General features: G+C 41.9%; 1 protein-coding gene across 2 annotated transcripts in view; it reads right to left on the bottom strand.

The window, feature by feature from the left end:
- Positions 1–15,026, bottom strand: part of Cttnbp2 (cortactin binding protein 2) — a 122,474-nt gene extending 107,448 nt beyond the window's left edge. For both annotated transcript variants that reach the window (XM_013019931.1, XM_013019932.1), the window contains exons 1-2: positions 14,920–15,026; positions 1,845–1,952 (exon numbers count right to left, since the gene is read on the bottom strand). In XM_013019931.1, the coding sequence (XP_012875385.1) occupies positions 1,845–1,952; positions 14,920–15,000 (189 nt within the window). In that variant the 5' untranslated portion in view covers positions 15,001–15,026. The remainder of the gene's footprint in view (positions 1–1,844; positions 1,953–14,919) is intronic.
- Between the last annotated feature and the right edge of the window lie 1,191 nt (positions 15,027–16,217).

Raw genomic sequence — 16,217 nt, 5'->3', positions numbered from 1 at the left:
ATAATACAAAAATAACCTGAGCTATTGAAAGACCACTTGGCTTAGAGCTGCTTCTCCAGCTGGGATCACTCACTTCTAGAATGTTATGTGAAAGTTAGAAATAAACTTCTACTGTACTTTAGCTCTCTTTGCTACAGTTGTTTGTATAGGCAGTATATAAGTCAGTTCTTTATGGTTTAGTTCCCCCCAGAGCTGTGAATACACTCTTTCTTAAGGAAATGGCTAATTAAAAAAAAAAAAAAAGACTTGCAGTACCCTAAGTAACTGAAAGTCTGGATTATACGATCTAGCTATGAAGTTTATTAAGATTAAAATTCCTGTCTTTAATGCAATCAATTCTCATTTATCTAATCTAAAAGACAAAGAGAGAAAATCTGAAGACAACTGACAAAGGAAGTTGTTGTTTCCATGATACATATATTTACATAAATATTTTTATGTAAAGCCAGGCTAATGAGAGAAGGCTGGCCCCTGGAAATGATAGTCTAAAACAATCATCTTGATTTTTAAAAATTTTTATATCTTATTTTTCTTTTTATATCTTTTCTTTTGCTTTCACTAAGATAAAGATAGGAATGCTAGTAGTAGAATATGAAAGCCAAGAAATCCACATAATGAACAGCAAACCTGATTTCCAGATAAAGTTATACACTTTATTATTGTCCCAGAGCTTTTTGCTCAAGGCTAGCCCTCTATCAGTAAGTCACATTTGCACTTCCAGCATTTTGGTAGTAAATTAGAGATAAGAATCTCACACAGAGTTTCCTGCCAAGACTGGCTTAGAAATACAATCCTCAGATCTCAGCCTCTAAGCAGCTAGGATTGAAGGCATGAGCCACTAGGGCTGGACTATACTTCACTTTTGAACATTCAATTACATTTAACTCAAAAGGTTCTCTGCCAATCTGGTTTTCAGATGCTTTAGCTGCTTCTCTGTGAGAACATTTTTTCCAAAGCATAAACTGAAATGCATTTTCCTCAGCACTTCAGTTGAACATTCACAAAGATGTCTTCCTACCTTGTATGAAAAAGAAGCAATCACTGGCAAAAGGTTTCCCATGAGAGTAAATTAAAATTGGTTATACTAGAGCTGCTTCTTGCAATATTGGTTCTCTATTAATACTGTTCTTTTAAAAATGTTTTTCAATAATAAAAAATGTGTTAGTCAGACACAGTGGTACACACTTGTAATCACATACTCAAGAGGCATAAGCAGGAAGAACTTGAATTCAAGTCCAGCCTGGCGTGTGTGTGTGTGTGTGTGTGTGTGTGTGTGTGTGTGGTGTGTTTAACCAAAAAAAGAGTGAGATATAGAAAGATACAAAAGGATTTCTTTCATAATTTTCTAATGCCAGTACTGAAGCTTAAACTTAGGGTCTCATATCCTCACTTGACATTTTCATTCAGAACTGGTACTCAACACTTGAGTCATGCCACCAGCCTAACATTTTTCTGGTTAATTGGAGATTGAGTCCCAAAGCCATCTCTGTACAGACCTGGCTTTGAATCTTGATCCTCGAAGTCACAACCTCCTGAGTAGCCCAGATTACAGTTATGACCCATCAGCACCCAAGCATAAGAGGATCTACGAAGTCAAACAGCTGATTGTCAAGTCTACCATATGGAACCGTTTATTCTCTGTCCCCATCACCAATTACCATCAGACCTCGGCCCTTGGCTTATGAAGGTTATGGGATGATATTTGGCATGAGTGGAAGGTACTATTAGCCTGAGGTAACACTTAAAAGATATTTTGTTTTGAAAAGTAAGAAACAGCAGCTCTGCCACTGGCTTGTGAAAAGAACATGGCAAAGCATGAAGCATTGGCCCTAGAATATTCTTACCCGCAGGGCCTCAATGACAAGGTCTCTGGCCTCCAGCTCCCCTTCCATCACACTGAGAAGCATCCGAAGCTCTGGTTTACTGAGGGTGTCCACATCAAACTCTTTTTTCTAAAACACAAATTGAAAAGAAAATGCAATGAATAGATTGGCATTCCTAGAAAAGATACATACACATACAACCTAGAGGTACCAGTAGATGTTTTCACCTGTGTCTCAGGAAATGCAGGAGGAACTAAAGTACTATTTAGCAGCAATCTATCTCTTGCCCTCCAGAAAAAGAGGTAAAACCTGTAAGGTCATTTTCCCAAATCTCCCCTAGAAGAAGACAGAGCTCGCCAACAGGGCTGCACACCTGGATTCTATCACCGAATTATGCAGCAGGGATTTATAGTCTCTGGAGTCTGTATCAAAACAAGCCTGGTCTGTGTGGGTGAGGAGTTTCAAGGGTAGCAAAGAAAACACAGATGCATTCCTAGAAGGGCCCCAACATAAAGGCTCCTGGGAGGTTATTATAAATTCCAGGACATCCAATAATAACAGGTTATGTTTACAGAACACTGCAGCAGAGGCCACTGGCTGGCAATATCTGGTCCACAGATGTGTATTACTCAGGTCACAAAGAAAAAAAAGTTTCCCCTTCCATTTGACCAACACACACACACACACACACACACACACACATGTACACGCACACACACACACACACACACTCACACACACACAAATAAAACTGAAAAAAATCCTCTTCGTTTGACCAACACTAAGATAAAAGAAAATATAAAATAATAGAGTTCAATAAAATAAAAACCATCCAGATCCCAAAAAGTCCAGTATCTATGGGACCTCCAGATCTACACTACCACAGAACAAAATTCCACAGAACCAACCCATTACTGGTTTCAAAAGAACATGTTCAGTTTGCAAATCATACATGCACACACACGAACACACACATACATATACGGGGGTGGGGGATATGGGCAGATTAACTTTTTATAAGCTTAGACTGCCACTCTTGGGAAGTTAATTGGGCAATCGAGGCAATAGAGTGATCTAAGACTTTTCTTTTTTTTTTAATAGTAATTTTTTAATTATGAAAATACTGTACAGAAGGGTTACAATTACATGGGCAAGGTAATGAGTACATTTCTTATCAAGCATTGTTGCCTCCTCCTTTGTTTCCCCTTACCATCCCTGCCCAATTCCACCCCCACCCAGTCCCTCCTCCAGTCCCCCCCTCACACCAAAGTTGTAAAGATCGTTTTTCGACATAACATCATTGTTGCAATGGGTCCACCTGTATCCCTATTTAAATTGTTTTTTCCCTTCCCCTCCACAAATTATACCAACATCAAATACAGTGAAAACAGGGGATTATACCATGGGAGAGGGACATACAAAGCAACAAAGATATATCTTATAAATGTGTTAGAAAAAATAGCAAGACAGAAAAACCATTTGAGTCCTTATCTTGGGGTTCATTTCGCCTAACATCAACTTATCTGACCATTTCTGCTTGTCTCAGACATATACTAGTTATTGCAAATAAGGGAAACCATGGGACCTATGTTTCTTTGGGCCTGGCGTACTTCACTTAATATAATGTTTTCCAAGTCTTTCCACTTCCTAACAAATGGGGCAATGTCATTCTTTCTTAAGCAAAATCTCTGTAGCTACTTTTCAGGCTTTAAGGAACATTAAGCAGGGACTAATGACTGTAAGAAGAATCCTCCAGGAACTAGGATACACCAGGAAGTAACAGCATCAGGGCCCTGGAGGGTGAAATTCCTCACCCAAAGTTCTCCTAACCCATCATTTACTTCTCTAATCTCCTCCCCTCTGCAAGGCGTCTTATCTCATGGCTTCCACTTTCCTGGTGACGTCAGTGACCCTCAGTTCTTTTGTCTTCAGAATCTCCAGTGTCTTTCCTTACAATTTTTATAAGTGGGTCTCTTCAGATCATCTCATTGCAGCTGGAACTGATTCAGGATCTGATGGCTTTTTTGAAGGTATCCATGACACCCCAAGCTACTCCTCCCTTTAGTGAAGAGGACCACATGACAAACGCAGTAACCATCCTAGAGAAGACCACTCAGTTCATCCACAAACGTCTCACAATACTCCAACGCTGAAGCTGTTTTTCAGTACATTCCAGGACTTGCCTTCACATGTGCAGAGCATTCAGCATTCTCAGGGAACCAAATCTACTCCACATGGTACCATCATTTCTAATTTTCAGTTCAGGAAACCACAACTCAGAGAAGCCAGATCTCTCTCTCTCTCTCTCTCTCTCTCACACACACACACACACACACAGAGATTGTACAACCCGTATATGGTAAAACCAGGGTATGTAACTGAGTGAGGTAGCTTGTCTGCACACTCTAGCACACAGCCTCAACGTTCCAGAACTAGCTCTGTAAGTTCAGATGAAATGGGTACCATTCTATCAGCCCAGAAGAGCTAGTTTGGCACTCGTGTGTAGCACTAGGCCATCCCAGTGAACACACAGTAGTAAATGTAGCAAATGCCATAAATGATTTTAGGGGCTTTCACAAGGCATGTACAGAACTACTGATATCTTATTTCAAAAGAACTTTCTGGAAGTAGACATGGTGGTATAAAGGAGAATATTGCCCCAAAGCCACCAACCTAGCTCTGGTAAGAGCTAGAAGGCTCTTACAAAAAGATGTTTTAAAGGATCTTCCTTTTCTTGACTGTTTCTTTTTGCACATGCACTGAGCAGAGCAGTTTTTGGGAAAGGTGAGGCCTAAGGATGAAAACCCTTATAGTGCGGGTTGTATAGTATAGTTGTTTAGGAAGCTAACTTAGGAGATGTTCCCTGTGAATACTAAAATCAATATACCAGGTCTCGAATTCTAAGTATTATCTCAGACAGTCACAGAAGTGCTCTAAAACTTCAGCACACAAAAGAATCTCCTGGAATTGCTTTCTTTAAAATCAATGAATGAATGTAGGTACGTAGGGCTCAACTCCTAGAAAGTCTTGTTTTGTAAGCTCCAACTAATGATGCTGATTGAACACTGTATTTTGAGAAGCATTGTTATAACTAATCTGACTCTCTGCTTACTCACCTCTATCGTGGAAATCCTAATATCTCCTTGCAGTCTTTGTGAGATGAATGAAAGAGCCTATATAAATGAAGTAAGCACTACATGCAGGCTTCCAATTGTTTTAATCACCCAGATGCTTCATGAATGGAGGAATGGGTCACTGGATAAGAACCTATTTCTTTGGAAACTCCCAGGCCACATCTTTAAGCTTAAGATTATTGATTATGATGAAAGACTGACTTTTATCCTGTTTTTTCCCAGGATGGGAAAGTAAGCTGCAATTCCTATGTGCTTTGTAATGTAATATTTTATTAATGTTGCTGCTGGTTGGTCTGAAGATTTTAATTAATTGCATCTTTTATTGCTCTTGTTTCCCTGAAGCTTCACAAGCAAATCACCCCATTGTAAAAACTAGTACATAATAAAAGACATTACGAAGGCTCTGATTCATGTTTGATTCAGGAGAGCCGGCCCTACCTTCATTGTCTTCAGCATCATGACATGTGACCACCACCAACATTTCAGTTTGTTGACATATTACCACCAATAAAAGGGGCAATTCATTAAAGAAAACAAAACAAAACAAAAACCACACAGCTACAGGGTTCTTGCTAAACCACAGGTTATATTTCACAAAATGTTAAAAAAAATCTGACTCTCATCATCATGCATTACATGAAATATTAGTTTAGTGCATCTTTCGGTGTCTTTTCCCATTATATGTATCTCCATTTTTTGCCTTTGGCAATAAAATGTAATTATATATACAGATACTCATTCTGTGATTTTGGGTTCTTTCTTTGGGGGGGTCAGTTGTGGGGCTTGAACTCTGGGCTTGGTTGCTGTCCTTGCGCTCTTCAGCTCAAGGTAAGCACTCTACCACTTGAACCACAGTGCCACTTCCAGTTTTCTACTGGTTTACTGGAGATAAGAGTCTTCCAGACTTTCCTGCCTACACTGGCTTTGAACCATGATCCTCAGATCTCAGCCTCCTGAGTAGCTAGGATTACAGAAGTGAGCCACTGGTGCCTGGCTTCCTGTGCTATTTTCATCCTTACAATTTATGAGTTTTATTGTGGAACTTACTTGGCTCCATTAAAATGGAACACAAAACCCTAAGTGTCAGTATTTAGTAATTCAAAGTTAAAAGAAAAACATGACAAACCCCAACAAGAATGCTAGTTTTTAATTCCAAGAAATATAGCAGAAAATCACTTGAGAATCACCTACTATACACAAACCTGCATCGATCCCATGGTTTCCCTTATTTGCAATAACTAGTATAAGTCTAGGATAAGCAGAAGAGCTCAAAAGCAATGTACATATGGCCATATAAGATGATGTTAAGTGAAATGAACCCCAACTGTTTTTTTCTTGCCTTCTTGCTATTGTTTTTAACATCTTTAAAATGCACTATGTGATTTTTTGCTTCTTTTGTATGTGCTTCCCTCACCATATAACCCATTTCATTGTTGGTGCCCTGCATCTTGTATATACATTTTCTAATTTGGGGAGGAGAAGGGAAATAACAAAATGCTGAAATAAGGATACAGGTTGACCCATTGTAACAATGAGATGTACAAGACACTATGTTGAAAATGAACTTTACAACTTGGGGGGCAGGGAGGAGGAGTTAGGGAGGTGGGGAGGGAAGGGATGGTAAGGGATAAACAAAGGGGGAGGTAACAATGCTTGATAGGAAATGTATTCCTTACCTCACTCATGTAACCCCTGGGTACACTGTTTTTACAATAAAAAAACATTAAAAATAACTGGCATAGGGTTCAAGCTAACTCAGTCTGGTCAAATGGAAGGACATCATTTGGGTATAAACAAATCATATGTGTTCATTTACTGCATCTTGATATGCACTTACTATTGTGTGTGCTACTGTAATGTATAACAGGCATACTATATTCTTATATACAAATAATGGAGACAAACCACCTCCAGCTCATTGCGTTCATCAGTTTTGCATAGCTCTGAATAATCTGAGTGGGAGTGAGGAGTGTATTCGTCAGGATTTTCTCATTACAGGCTCAGTGAGACAGAGAAAGAACAGGCAAAACTGAACCTGGATGTGTTTAAGTCTTCTTAAGCTGCCAGAACTACAAATACGCCAGCTCTAAGTTGCCTTTAACGCCTAGCCCCAAACTAAAAGGTCAGTTCCTGGAGGGAATTCTAAAGCCCATCCTAAATAGAGCCAGAAAAGCCTTTACTGTATCCTTAAAGAATTAATGGCTTCAATCCACTGATTGGTTGTCAAAATGCCTTGAAAAATAATCAGACCGGGTATAGCAGAACTGCCCCTTTGGTCTTTGCCTAAACACACTGAGTTATTTCAGGGTGGCTAACTGAAATTTTGTTTACCAAGCACACAGCCAGTCACATTTTTTTCTTTTCTGGTTCTTAAACCACCAACACCAAAACCCTCTCTTAAATTTAAAAACCAGTGGATTGCACCACATTTAACCAATAACTTTAAGAAAGGAAGAATGTCAGGGAATGGACTGGGAGGCAAAGCAAGGGCTGTGGCTAATGAACTGTCACCAGTGGGGCCAATTGTTTCATTGGTTTGGTTCCCAATAAAATGAGGATGTTGAAATAAGCATCTATAAAGCAATCTATAAAATCTCCTCCAGCCCTCAAATGTCCTGATTTCATGTACCATCAGAGTAAGTGGATTACTAGACTGATGAAATTTAGGTCATTCTCTGAGACCCAAAAGCCTTTGAGAAGTACTTGAGGCAAACTGATTTCGCCTCTTTATTCAGAAATTACAGAAATCTATCTTCCTCCTAGTTTAATAATGTATGATAATAATTAATAATTCATTTATAACTCTAAGTAAGCAAAATTTAATCTTAGGGTGAACAGAGATGTAACAACGGAGAAGCAATGAAATATCTTGAATTTTGAGATCAAAGTTGAAGACAGTCATTAACATGAAAAAAATCCAGTTCAATTTTCTAAGTATAAGAAAACAGACTTTCAAATTATTTAGTTATTTCTTGCATTGAGTTTATTCTCGCTTGGCCCTCTCACTACATAGAGTTTTCCTGACAAGGACTACCTGCCTCTGATTCTGCTCTCCCTATTTCTCCTTTTTCTTCTCAATCATCTGGTTTTCATATTTCCTCAGAAGCCAGCTCCAATCCCACTTCTGTATGCCTATACTGAGCTGAATGAAGTCTTTCATTTGCTCAATTGAGTGTTGAGTCTTCTATAAACTTGTCCATCAATCATGTTTGCTCTGTACATTTCCTCTTAATGTCAAAATTGTCTGCTTCTTTGGTGCCCTAACCCTAGATATGTCAAGGTAACAAGTATATTACATCTCACATGATTTTACCTAATGTGTATGCCTCTTCCTCTGTCTTTTCCTATTAAATCCCTAATGAGTGCAACCTAAAATAGAAAGCACAGGAAAGTACAATGTTTCAGTTGACTCTATCAATTAAGATGCAATGTAACAGTCCACTCTAGGATAACTAAATAACAGGGCATGAAATCATCCCCTCATTGTTTCCAAAATCAGTTAGAGCCTTTTAAATGAAGACTTTAAACCACACACTGAGAGCATGGGAGTTTATGAATCTCAAATTAACCATACTAGCAGGGAGGGGTCTTTCATGCAAGGTAAGCAACTCAGTGAGTATGTAGGGAAGAGGTAATACTGACAAGAAAACAATGTCAGGAAGGAAACCTGCTAGTGGACCTTAACTAATTTTAACTCAGAGAAAACTAGAATAAAAAGCAGAAAAGTAGCTCAGTCAGGCCGCAGCCTTGGATAATTAAGTCCAGCTACTTCCCTTTTCTTCCTTTCAGACTTCCTCTCAGTTCCCATTTCCTCACTAGGGGAAGAAAGGTCCTCATCACAGGAAAAACTATAGTATATTTCCATCCAAACTCAGATTTCAATGTTATATCAGCTGGCCACAGGACACTGATGAGCTCCACAAGTGAGGCAGCATCCAGACCTAATAATTGTTCTTTATGAAGCTTGAAATGGATTCAAGACTATGTCTTGTTTATTATCTGTAGGTGGCAAATGTCAGCATGCTGATTTTCAAATAAAGAAGCTGAGACAGGAAAGCAGAATGATAATAACCTTACCTAAACACATATCCTCAACTTAGTTATTCAAAGAAAGCAATTTCCCCTTCAGATTAGAATTTCTACAGTGTTGACACCGTATCATACACAGCAGTGGTAATACAATCTCATCTTTGTACATGCTGATTGTTACAGATTAAACTAAATAGTGTAAAAGCCATTATTACTAATGACAACATTGCTACAGGAGTACCAAAGGGAAAACCCAAGTCTCCTTTTATGTATTATACAACCCTAGTAAAGACACTTCCATGGAGAACCCAAATCCAATGTCTTCAAACAAAGCCTTTCAGAAGCAATATAAGCTTACTAGACAAGACTCCAACCATGGTAGGCACATTTAAAGCTCAGTCCCCGTCCCACAGGCAATTCAAAAGCCTTGCCAGATCTCTTCCTTTCACCACAGTTTTCTTTCCGTTTATTTCCTTTTCCTGGGTTTTTCATGGTTCGTTCTTACCCTCATACCACTGATCTCCTTCACACCCTAGTGGGTGGAAAGGGTCAGGAATGTGAGTGGTCCACTCACCATCCTATTACCCCCCCCCATCCCCAGCCTCAGTCATCAAGGTGGGAAGAAGGTATCTCAAGACAGAAGCTAATAATGTTGAAAAAAATCTAGAAAGTGTTTTGATGTCATTAAAAGCGTAGTTTGGAAATGGGGGAAGGGGAAAATCCAAAGGACTGGATATAAACCTGGGTGGCAGTTCTTGCCTTCCTTGTATGTGCCAAGACCCTCAGTTTGAGAAAGAAGAGAGACAGAGGTGGGGGGAGGGGAGGAGAGAGGCAAGGAAGATGAATCTTTGGATTCAAAGTTTGTGTTATCTATAATGTTATTATGCAAACTGCAGGCCAATAGTTTCATTATAATTTTGTACTATACCAAGCAAATTTTCCAATTAGCCAAGTAATGTTTAGTACTATGTCACAGCTTTCATCATTCATAAGCATTTGCAGAACACTTACCATGGCCTGGCATTGTGAGGTCATCTTCTCTTTCCTTTACAAATAAATTTGGCTACTTTCCATAAAGCAGAAGTCTGATCTCCTCCTGCCACAGCCTGGCTGTCCACATGATCGGTTGCAGTTACCTGTTAATAACTAGGGATGCCAAGCTACCAAACATTTCCTCAACTCATAAAAGTTTTCTGAAGCCCATGAAGACAAGATTAAGGGGGGCAATCTAGCCTAAGGATGGAGTCGATCACTAGTAGGACAAACATTTTTCTCTACATAAAATTGCACCTGTGAGAAATGCAATAATAGCAACGATACAAAGTCCCCAGACAAACAGAGGTATACAACCTCTTATTTAAGAAATGAAAAGCCAGTGGCTCACCTCTATAATCCTAGCTACTCAGGAAGCTGAGATCTAAAGACCCCAATGCCAGCTTGAGCAGGATGAGACTCTTATCTTGAGCCACCAAAGAGCCAGGAGTGGAGCTGTGGCTCAATTGGTAGAGGGCTAGCCTTGAATGAAAAAGCTAAGGGACAGTGACTGAGCTAAGCCCTAATACATGCGCACACAAAAAAAGCATCACTTCAGAGAATAGTGATGTGCTAATCTTTTAATTTCTGTAAGCATCTTTCTAGAGTACATATGTGAGGCTGAAGCGGAAACTATTACATTCCTCTTTGAAAGTCTTTTACATGGGGTATCACTGGAAGAGAGTCAGGGGCCTGGTCACATGTGCACTCTGCTTCCTGCAGTCTCTGTCCACATTCACCATAAACGCTACCATCATTCCAGTCAAGCTTCCAGATCCTTCCTCTAGGGAACTTCTCTCTGATTCTACCTCCTAAAACCTCTACAGCAAGTCATTTGTTCCTCTCATGACACCACAATCTGATTTCACTTAATGATGCAAAGCATCATCTACTGCTATCATGTGATACCTGGGGTGACAGAGATATTACTCATGACTCCTCTTTATCTTGGTTAAATATTCAGTGAAGTATATTATGCTCACATTATTACCCCTTAACATTTACTAACCATCAATATGCAATAGGTGCCATATAATGATGACTTAGATTTTTAAAAGCCAAGTGTGATCATCTACATGTGTAATCCTAATAATACAAAGGTTGTGACAGAAAGATCGCAAGTTCAAGACTAGCTTTGGCCAGGCCAGCTTTAGCTACATAATAAGAACCTGCCTTAAAACATATTTTTAAAAAGGAGGCAGTGGAGCTTTGGCTCAAAGTGGACAAAAAACAGCTCTAGGGCACTGTTCAGACCCTTAGTTCAAGCCCCATGACCCACAAAAAAAAAAAAAATAAGTTAAAATCTTTAGACAGGCACCAGTGATTCACACCTGTAATCCTAGCTACTCAAGAGGCTGAGATCTGAAGATCACAGTTCAAAGCCAGCCTGGGTAGGAAAGTCTGTGAGACTTGTGCTGTTATTATTCTTTTGCTGTTCTAGGGCTCCAACTCTGCTTGGGTGCTGTTCCTGAGCTTCCTCTTGCTCAAGGATGGTGTTCCACTACTTAAGCCACAATGCCACTTGCAGCCTTTTCTACTGATTAATTGGAGATAAGAGTCTTACAGACTTTCCTGTCCAGGCTAGTTTCAACGAACCATGATCCTCAGATCTCAGCCTCCTACTTAGTAGCTTGAACCACCCAGTGCCTGGCTTTGGAGACTCTTATCTCCAATTAACCAATTAACTCCAATTAAACAAAACAACAACAACAACATATTAGTGGAGCTGTGGCTCAAAGTGAGTGCAAACCTTGAGCAAAGGAGCTCAGGGACAGCAACCAGGACCAGGCCCTGAGTTCAAACCCCACGATCCACCCAAAAAGTTCATTTCATTATTTTTACATTTAATACTGTCACCTAAAGAAACTTCATTTCAGCAATTAATTAATTTAATCACTATATTGCTCATTTTAAAGGAAAAAAAACACTTAACTTTCTCCTTGTCACTATCACTATGGCAACAAAATTTATACCTACTTTTTGCATATTAGTTGCTCAAAAAAAAAACAGAATGAGAGGAATGTTGGTTGGTTTTCCAAATATAGCTCTAAAAAGATCTTAATTTTCCTTGAACTCCTAAATTCTTTGGTGATAATAAAAAGCAGGAAGATTTCCTGTTTTCCCTGCTGTCTTATCCATTAGCATTCACATTTCAGAGTTGAAATAGCAATATGGCCTATAAAAGTCGTCACATTTGGCTAAGGCACTGAAAATAACCCAGGTCTCCCGGCACGGTTCACAGAAAAGACTATTAATATGATCCTGTTGAATAATGTAGCTGTTAGCCAGCTTTACGCTTGGGATGCTTTTAGGATTTAAACAGCTAAGAACAAGGATCACAAACTAAATTTAAAACATTCCACTGAAAATTATATTAAACTGAAAACTATAAATTAAACTTGTTCCTAGGCAACAATCTAAATAGTCAAAACAGTGAAAACATTCACTTTCAAAAATAGCCTACTGCTTTGGAGGCCCCATTGGCTCTACACTGCCAAATGTATACATAAAAAGGCACAATATGTAAACCAATTGGAAAAGAAATAAATCTCTACAATGCAAAAAGAAATTACTCGCTAATTTTTCGAAAAGGTTCTCCATTAATGAGAACCTAAAATGCCTAAGTACAACTTCAATATTTCACTATTAGATAAGCAGTTGCCAACCAAGAAAAAAAGAAAAAACAAAAACAAAAAAACCTATACCTACCTTTTAAAAAATAGGCTATAAGAGCCTTTTCAAATTTAAAAAAAGGAAGAAACAAATGTCTACTTTTATTGAGTAAAAAGTAATCACCCAAAAGCTATTTTTAAAAAGAATAGTTTTAGAATAGTTTTAAGTTATTTAAAAGGAGGTGGGGAGGGAAGGTTTAGTAGGGAAAAAACAAAGGAAGGGGTAACTAACAATGCTCCATAGGAAATGTACTCATTACCTTACTCATGTAACTGTAACCCCTCTGTACAGTATCTTTACAATAAAAAAATTAGAAAAAAAAGAACTCTAAAAGATCCTCTGAAATTCACAAAGGTTTGTTTTCACAGGTTTCTCTATGTCTATTCCTATTAACATGGGTAAAATGATCAAATACCTTTCTATCAGCAGTGAAAACGAAGACTTAAATTTTTTAAACACTGGCCTCATTAACACAAAAATCTTCCCGGTAACAAGGTTATGTTTACAATCTCACCAAGTAAAACTATATATCAGCTACATATCATAAATCTGATGTCTGTGGTTGGTCATGTGATTAAAACATTGAGAGCAGCACAAAGAAGATCATTTTTAAGTAGGTTAAACAACAACAACAACAAATTCCACCTTTGGGGGAGGCCAATAAGCACACCACCTCTTTTTTGGGTCTCCTGGTCCTTTATCAACTCTGGAAGATGAGGACATCCGAGCTTCTCAACTTCCCAAAGAGGCTTACTGTTTTAATAGCTACCTTCCTTGGAGCTTCTGATAAGAGTAACTTACAAGTGGAAAGGTTTCCCTTGAAATCTTAGAAAATTTAAAGAAAAATTCTCATTTTCCATGCAAAGTCAATTTTCCCAGAAGTTTTAGCTCAGTATCTGCCAGGTTCACACCGGGCTCTCCTCTTCCCTTTCCAGCCTCTGCTCCTCCACATCTCTCCCAGGCAAGCCCTACCTCCAGAGGTGGGAGGAAGGAAAAGCAGTCCAGGCTGTTGATCGCCTGGCCCTACCCCCCCTCCCCCGCCTTCGCGGCTCTCTCTATGCCCCCCCCTCCAGTAGTGGGAGAAACTGAGGGGGCGTCCACACCCGGCTCACTCCATCCCCCCGAAGGAGACCAGCCAGGAGTGGGAGGCTCGCCCACCAACTGCCTATCTTTGACAGATATTCGCAGTGACTCCTGCGAGGCACTTTTCAAACCCTGAAAACGTTTTTTTTTTTGTCTTTTTTGGGGTTTTTTTTGCCCCCATCCTAGAAGAAAGTAGATCCAGCCCTCCTGCAGGCTAAGATCTGGAAACCACCAGAGAGCGTCCGGTGCGTGGGATATTCAGGATGTATAAACAGCCAGGATCAGCCCTCCCCAACCCACCCCCCCACCTCGGCTAAGTGCATTGGGCTTCTAGCCCCCAGAGAAGGGGAACAATGTCTTGACACCAGGTGGCACAATCACCCGTCTCCCCCGGGGGCGCTGGGCATCGCCTCGGAAAGAAGGACACCTCTGAGGGATGGGGCAGCAGTAGGCAGCCAGGACGCGAAATGCAGGCGATCCGCGGCTGCAGCGCCCACAGCTGGGCGCGGGGCCTCTCCCAATGGGCCTCCCGAAGGCTCCAGTGTGTGTGAGCGCGCACACCAGCACATACACACACACACACACAGAGCATCCCCACACCTGCTTGGCGATGGCCCGCCTCCCTCTCCCGGCTCTCCGGGTCCGTTCCGAGGTGCCAGGCACCCCAGATACGCGCTCCTAGCCACGCGCGCAGCAAGAGGTGAACAATGGGGGGTCAGATTCGCCCGGAAACACAGAGCACTCGCCCTGCTCCGATTCCCCCCACAGCACGGGGAGCGGGCGTGGGGTCGCCACGGATGCACGAAAGGGAGCTCACAAAAGCTAGAAGGGAACCCCCATACCGGGTGGTCACCTCGCCCCATTCGAACCCGCCCCTGTCCATGGAGGCTCCCCGGGGACGGTGCACCTCGACAACGGGAGACACCCTCCCCCCGACAGGAAGGGGCCCCCCGAGCCAGGGTGGCCTGGGGAGCCAGAGAGAGCCGGGAAGCGGCATCCCGGGGGTCGCGGGTTTGGAAGCGTCCCGAAGGCGTCATCGCAGAGTGCAGCAGGGACCCCGGAGCCGCCGCCCCCCGGCCCGCGTCTCCCCGTCCCCCTGCGAACCCCGCGCGCCCGCGTCCAAGCCCGGCCTGGAACTCGATTACCGCCGCCTCCGCCGTGGCCCCCGCCGCGTCCTCCGGGGCGCGGGACAAGTCGGGCTCGCAGCTCGCGCCGTCCGTCGCCATCTTCCTGCGCTAGCGGATCCGAATGCGAGCTCGGAGCGGCGGCTCGGGCTCAGCCCTCTCCGCGCGGGCGGCGTTAACCCGCTGCTGGCCGCGGCAGCCGGCGCTCGCAGCCTCCGAGCCCACGGCCACCGACCGCGCTCCCTCCGCCCCTCGCCGCCGCCGCCCCCGCCGCTTAACCCGTGGCGCGACGGCACCGCGCGGCCACGCCCGCGGCTGCCCGCCCTCCCGGCTCCGCCCCGCTGGCGCTGCCCCCCCGGGGGTAGTCCGGGTAGGAGAAATGGGCACATGAACTGGCCCCGATGTGGCTCAGCGGTGCACAGACGACCCGGCTCGGCGTCCGGCTTAGGGATGTGAAGTCTGTAACAGCAAAGGAAAATCCTTCCCTTTCCCTCCACCTCCCGCCCCCTTGGCAATCACGTAAGACATCTTTCTTCAGTGTTCCAATTTCCTGGTCGCCAGAGTGCTGTTTTGACCCTCTTGGGATCTGTACACCTGGCTTTGTTTTAACCATTCTGTCGTCAACCCTAGGCTTCACTAAAGCAGATGAAAAACATATGTCCTGTTGTTGTAGTTATTATTATTATTATCAATGTTATTATATTTTTCTGCGCCTTAGCTGGTACCTTGCTGTAACAATTCCCTTTTCAAGAAAAATGGAGAGATGTCCTCCCCCACACACAACCCATGCCAAACCCATGCCTGAGATCTCTTCTGAAAACCTGAGAAGTGTTAAATGCTATAGCTTTTTTAAGGAAGCCTTTTTATTTTGGGAAGAGTTTACAACTTCCTCCCTTGCATAAGAGGACACATGGATGGACACACATGCACACACACACACGCACACACACATGTTTGATAAAATTGATTCTATGAAAATACCCATCTCAAGAGGCCTGAAATATTTCGTTTTTCTTTTCTTGCATCTCATTCAGTTCCTACCCTTTCCTGCCAAGTCCCAGAATGTGAAAATCTATCACCTTATCCACACCATATGGTACATATAGCCCTACCCAAATCTGCAGATCCGTAAAAATGTGTTGAAAGCACAATATCAAATTGAGGCATTTGAGCGATGTCTCCAAGAAGTAAAATCAAACCACAATCAAATCCTGCGCTTGAAATTCTGGAAGATAAATAACTGAAAAGTTCAATCCAAGGGTTACAGATCAAGGCACTTTGCGTGTGTGTGTGTGTGTGTGTGTTTATGGACTTCTAAT

This window comes from Dipodomys ordii, unplaced genomic scaffold (genome assembly GCF_000151885.1).
Source record: "Dipodomys ordii isolate 6190 unplaced genomic scaffold, Dord_2.0 Scaffold48, whole genome shotgun sequence".
Classification (NCBI taxonomy): domain Eukaryota; kingdom Metazoa; phylum Chordata; class Mammalia; order Rodentia; family Heteromyidae; genus Dipodomys; species Dipodomys ordii.
This window is presented reverse-complemented; position numbering and strand designations above follow the sequence as displayed.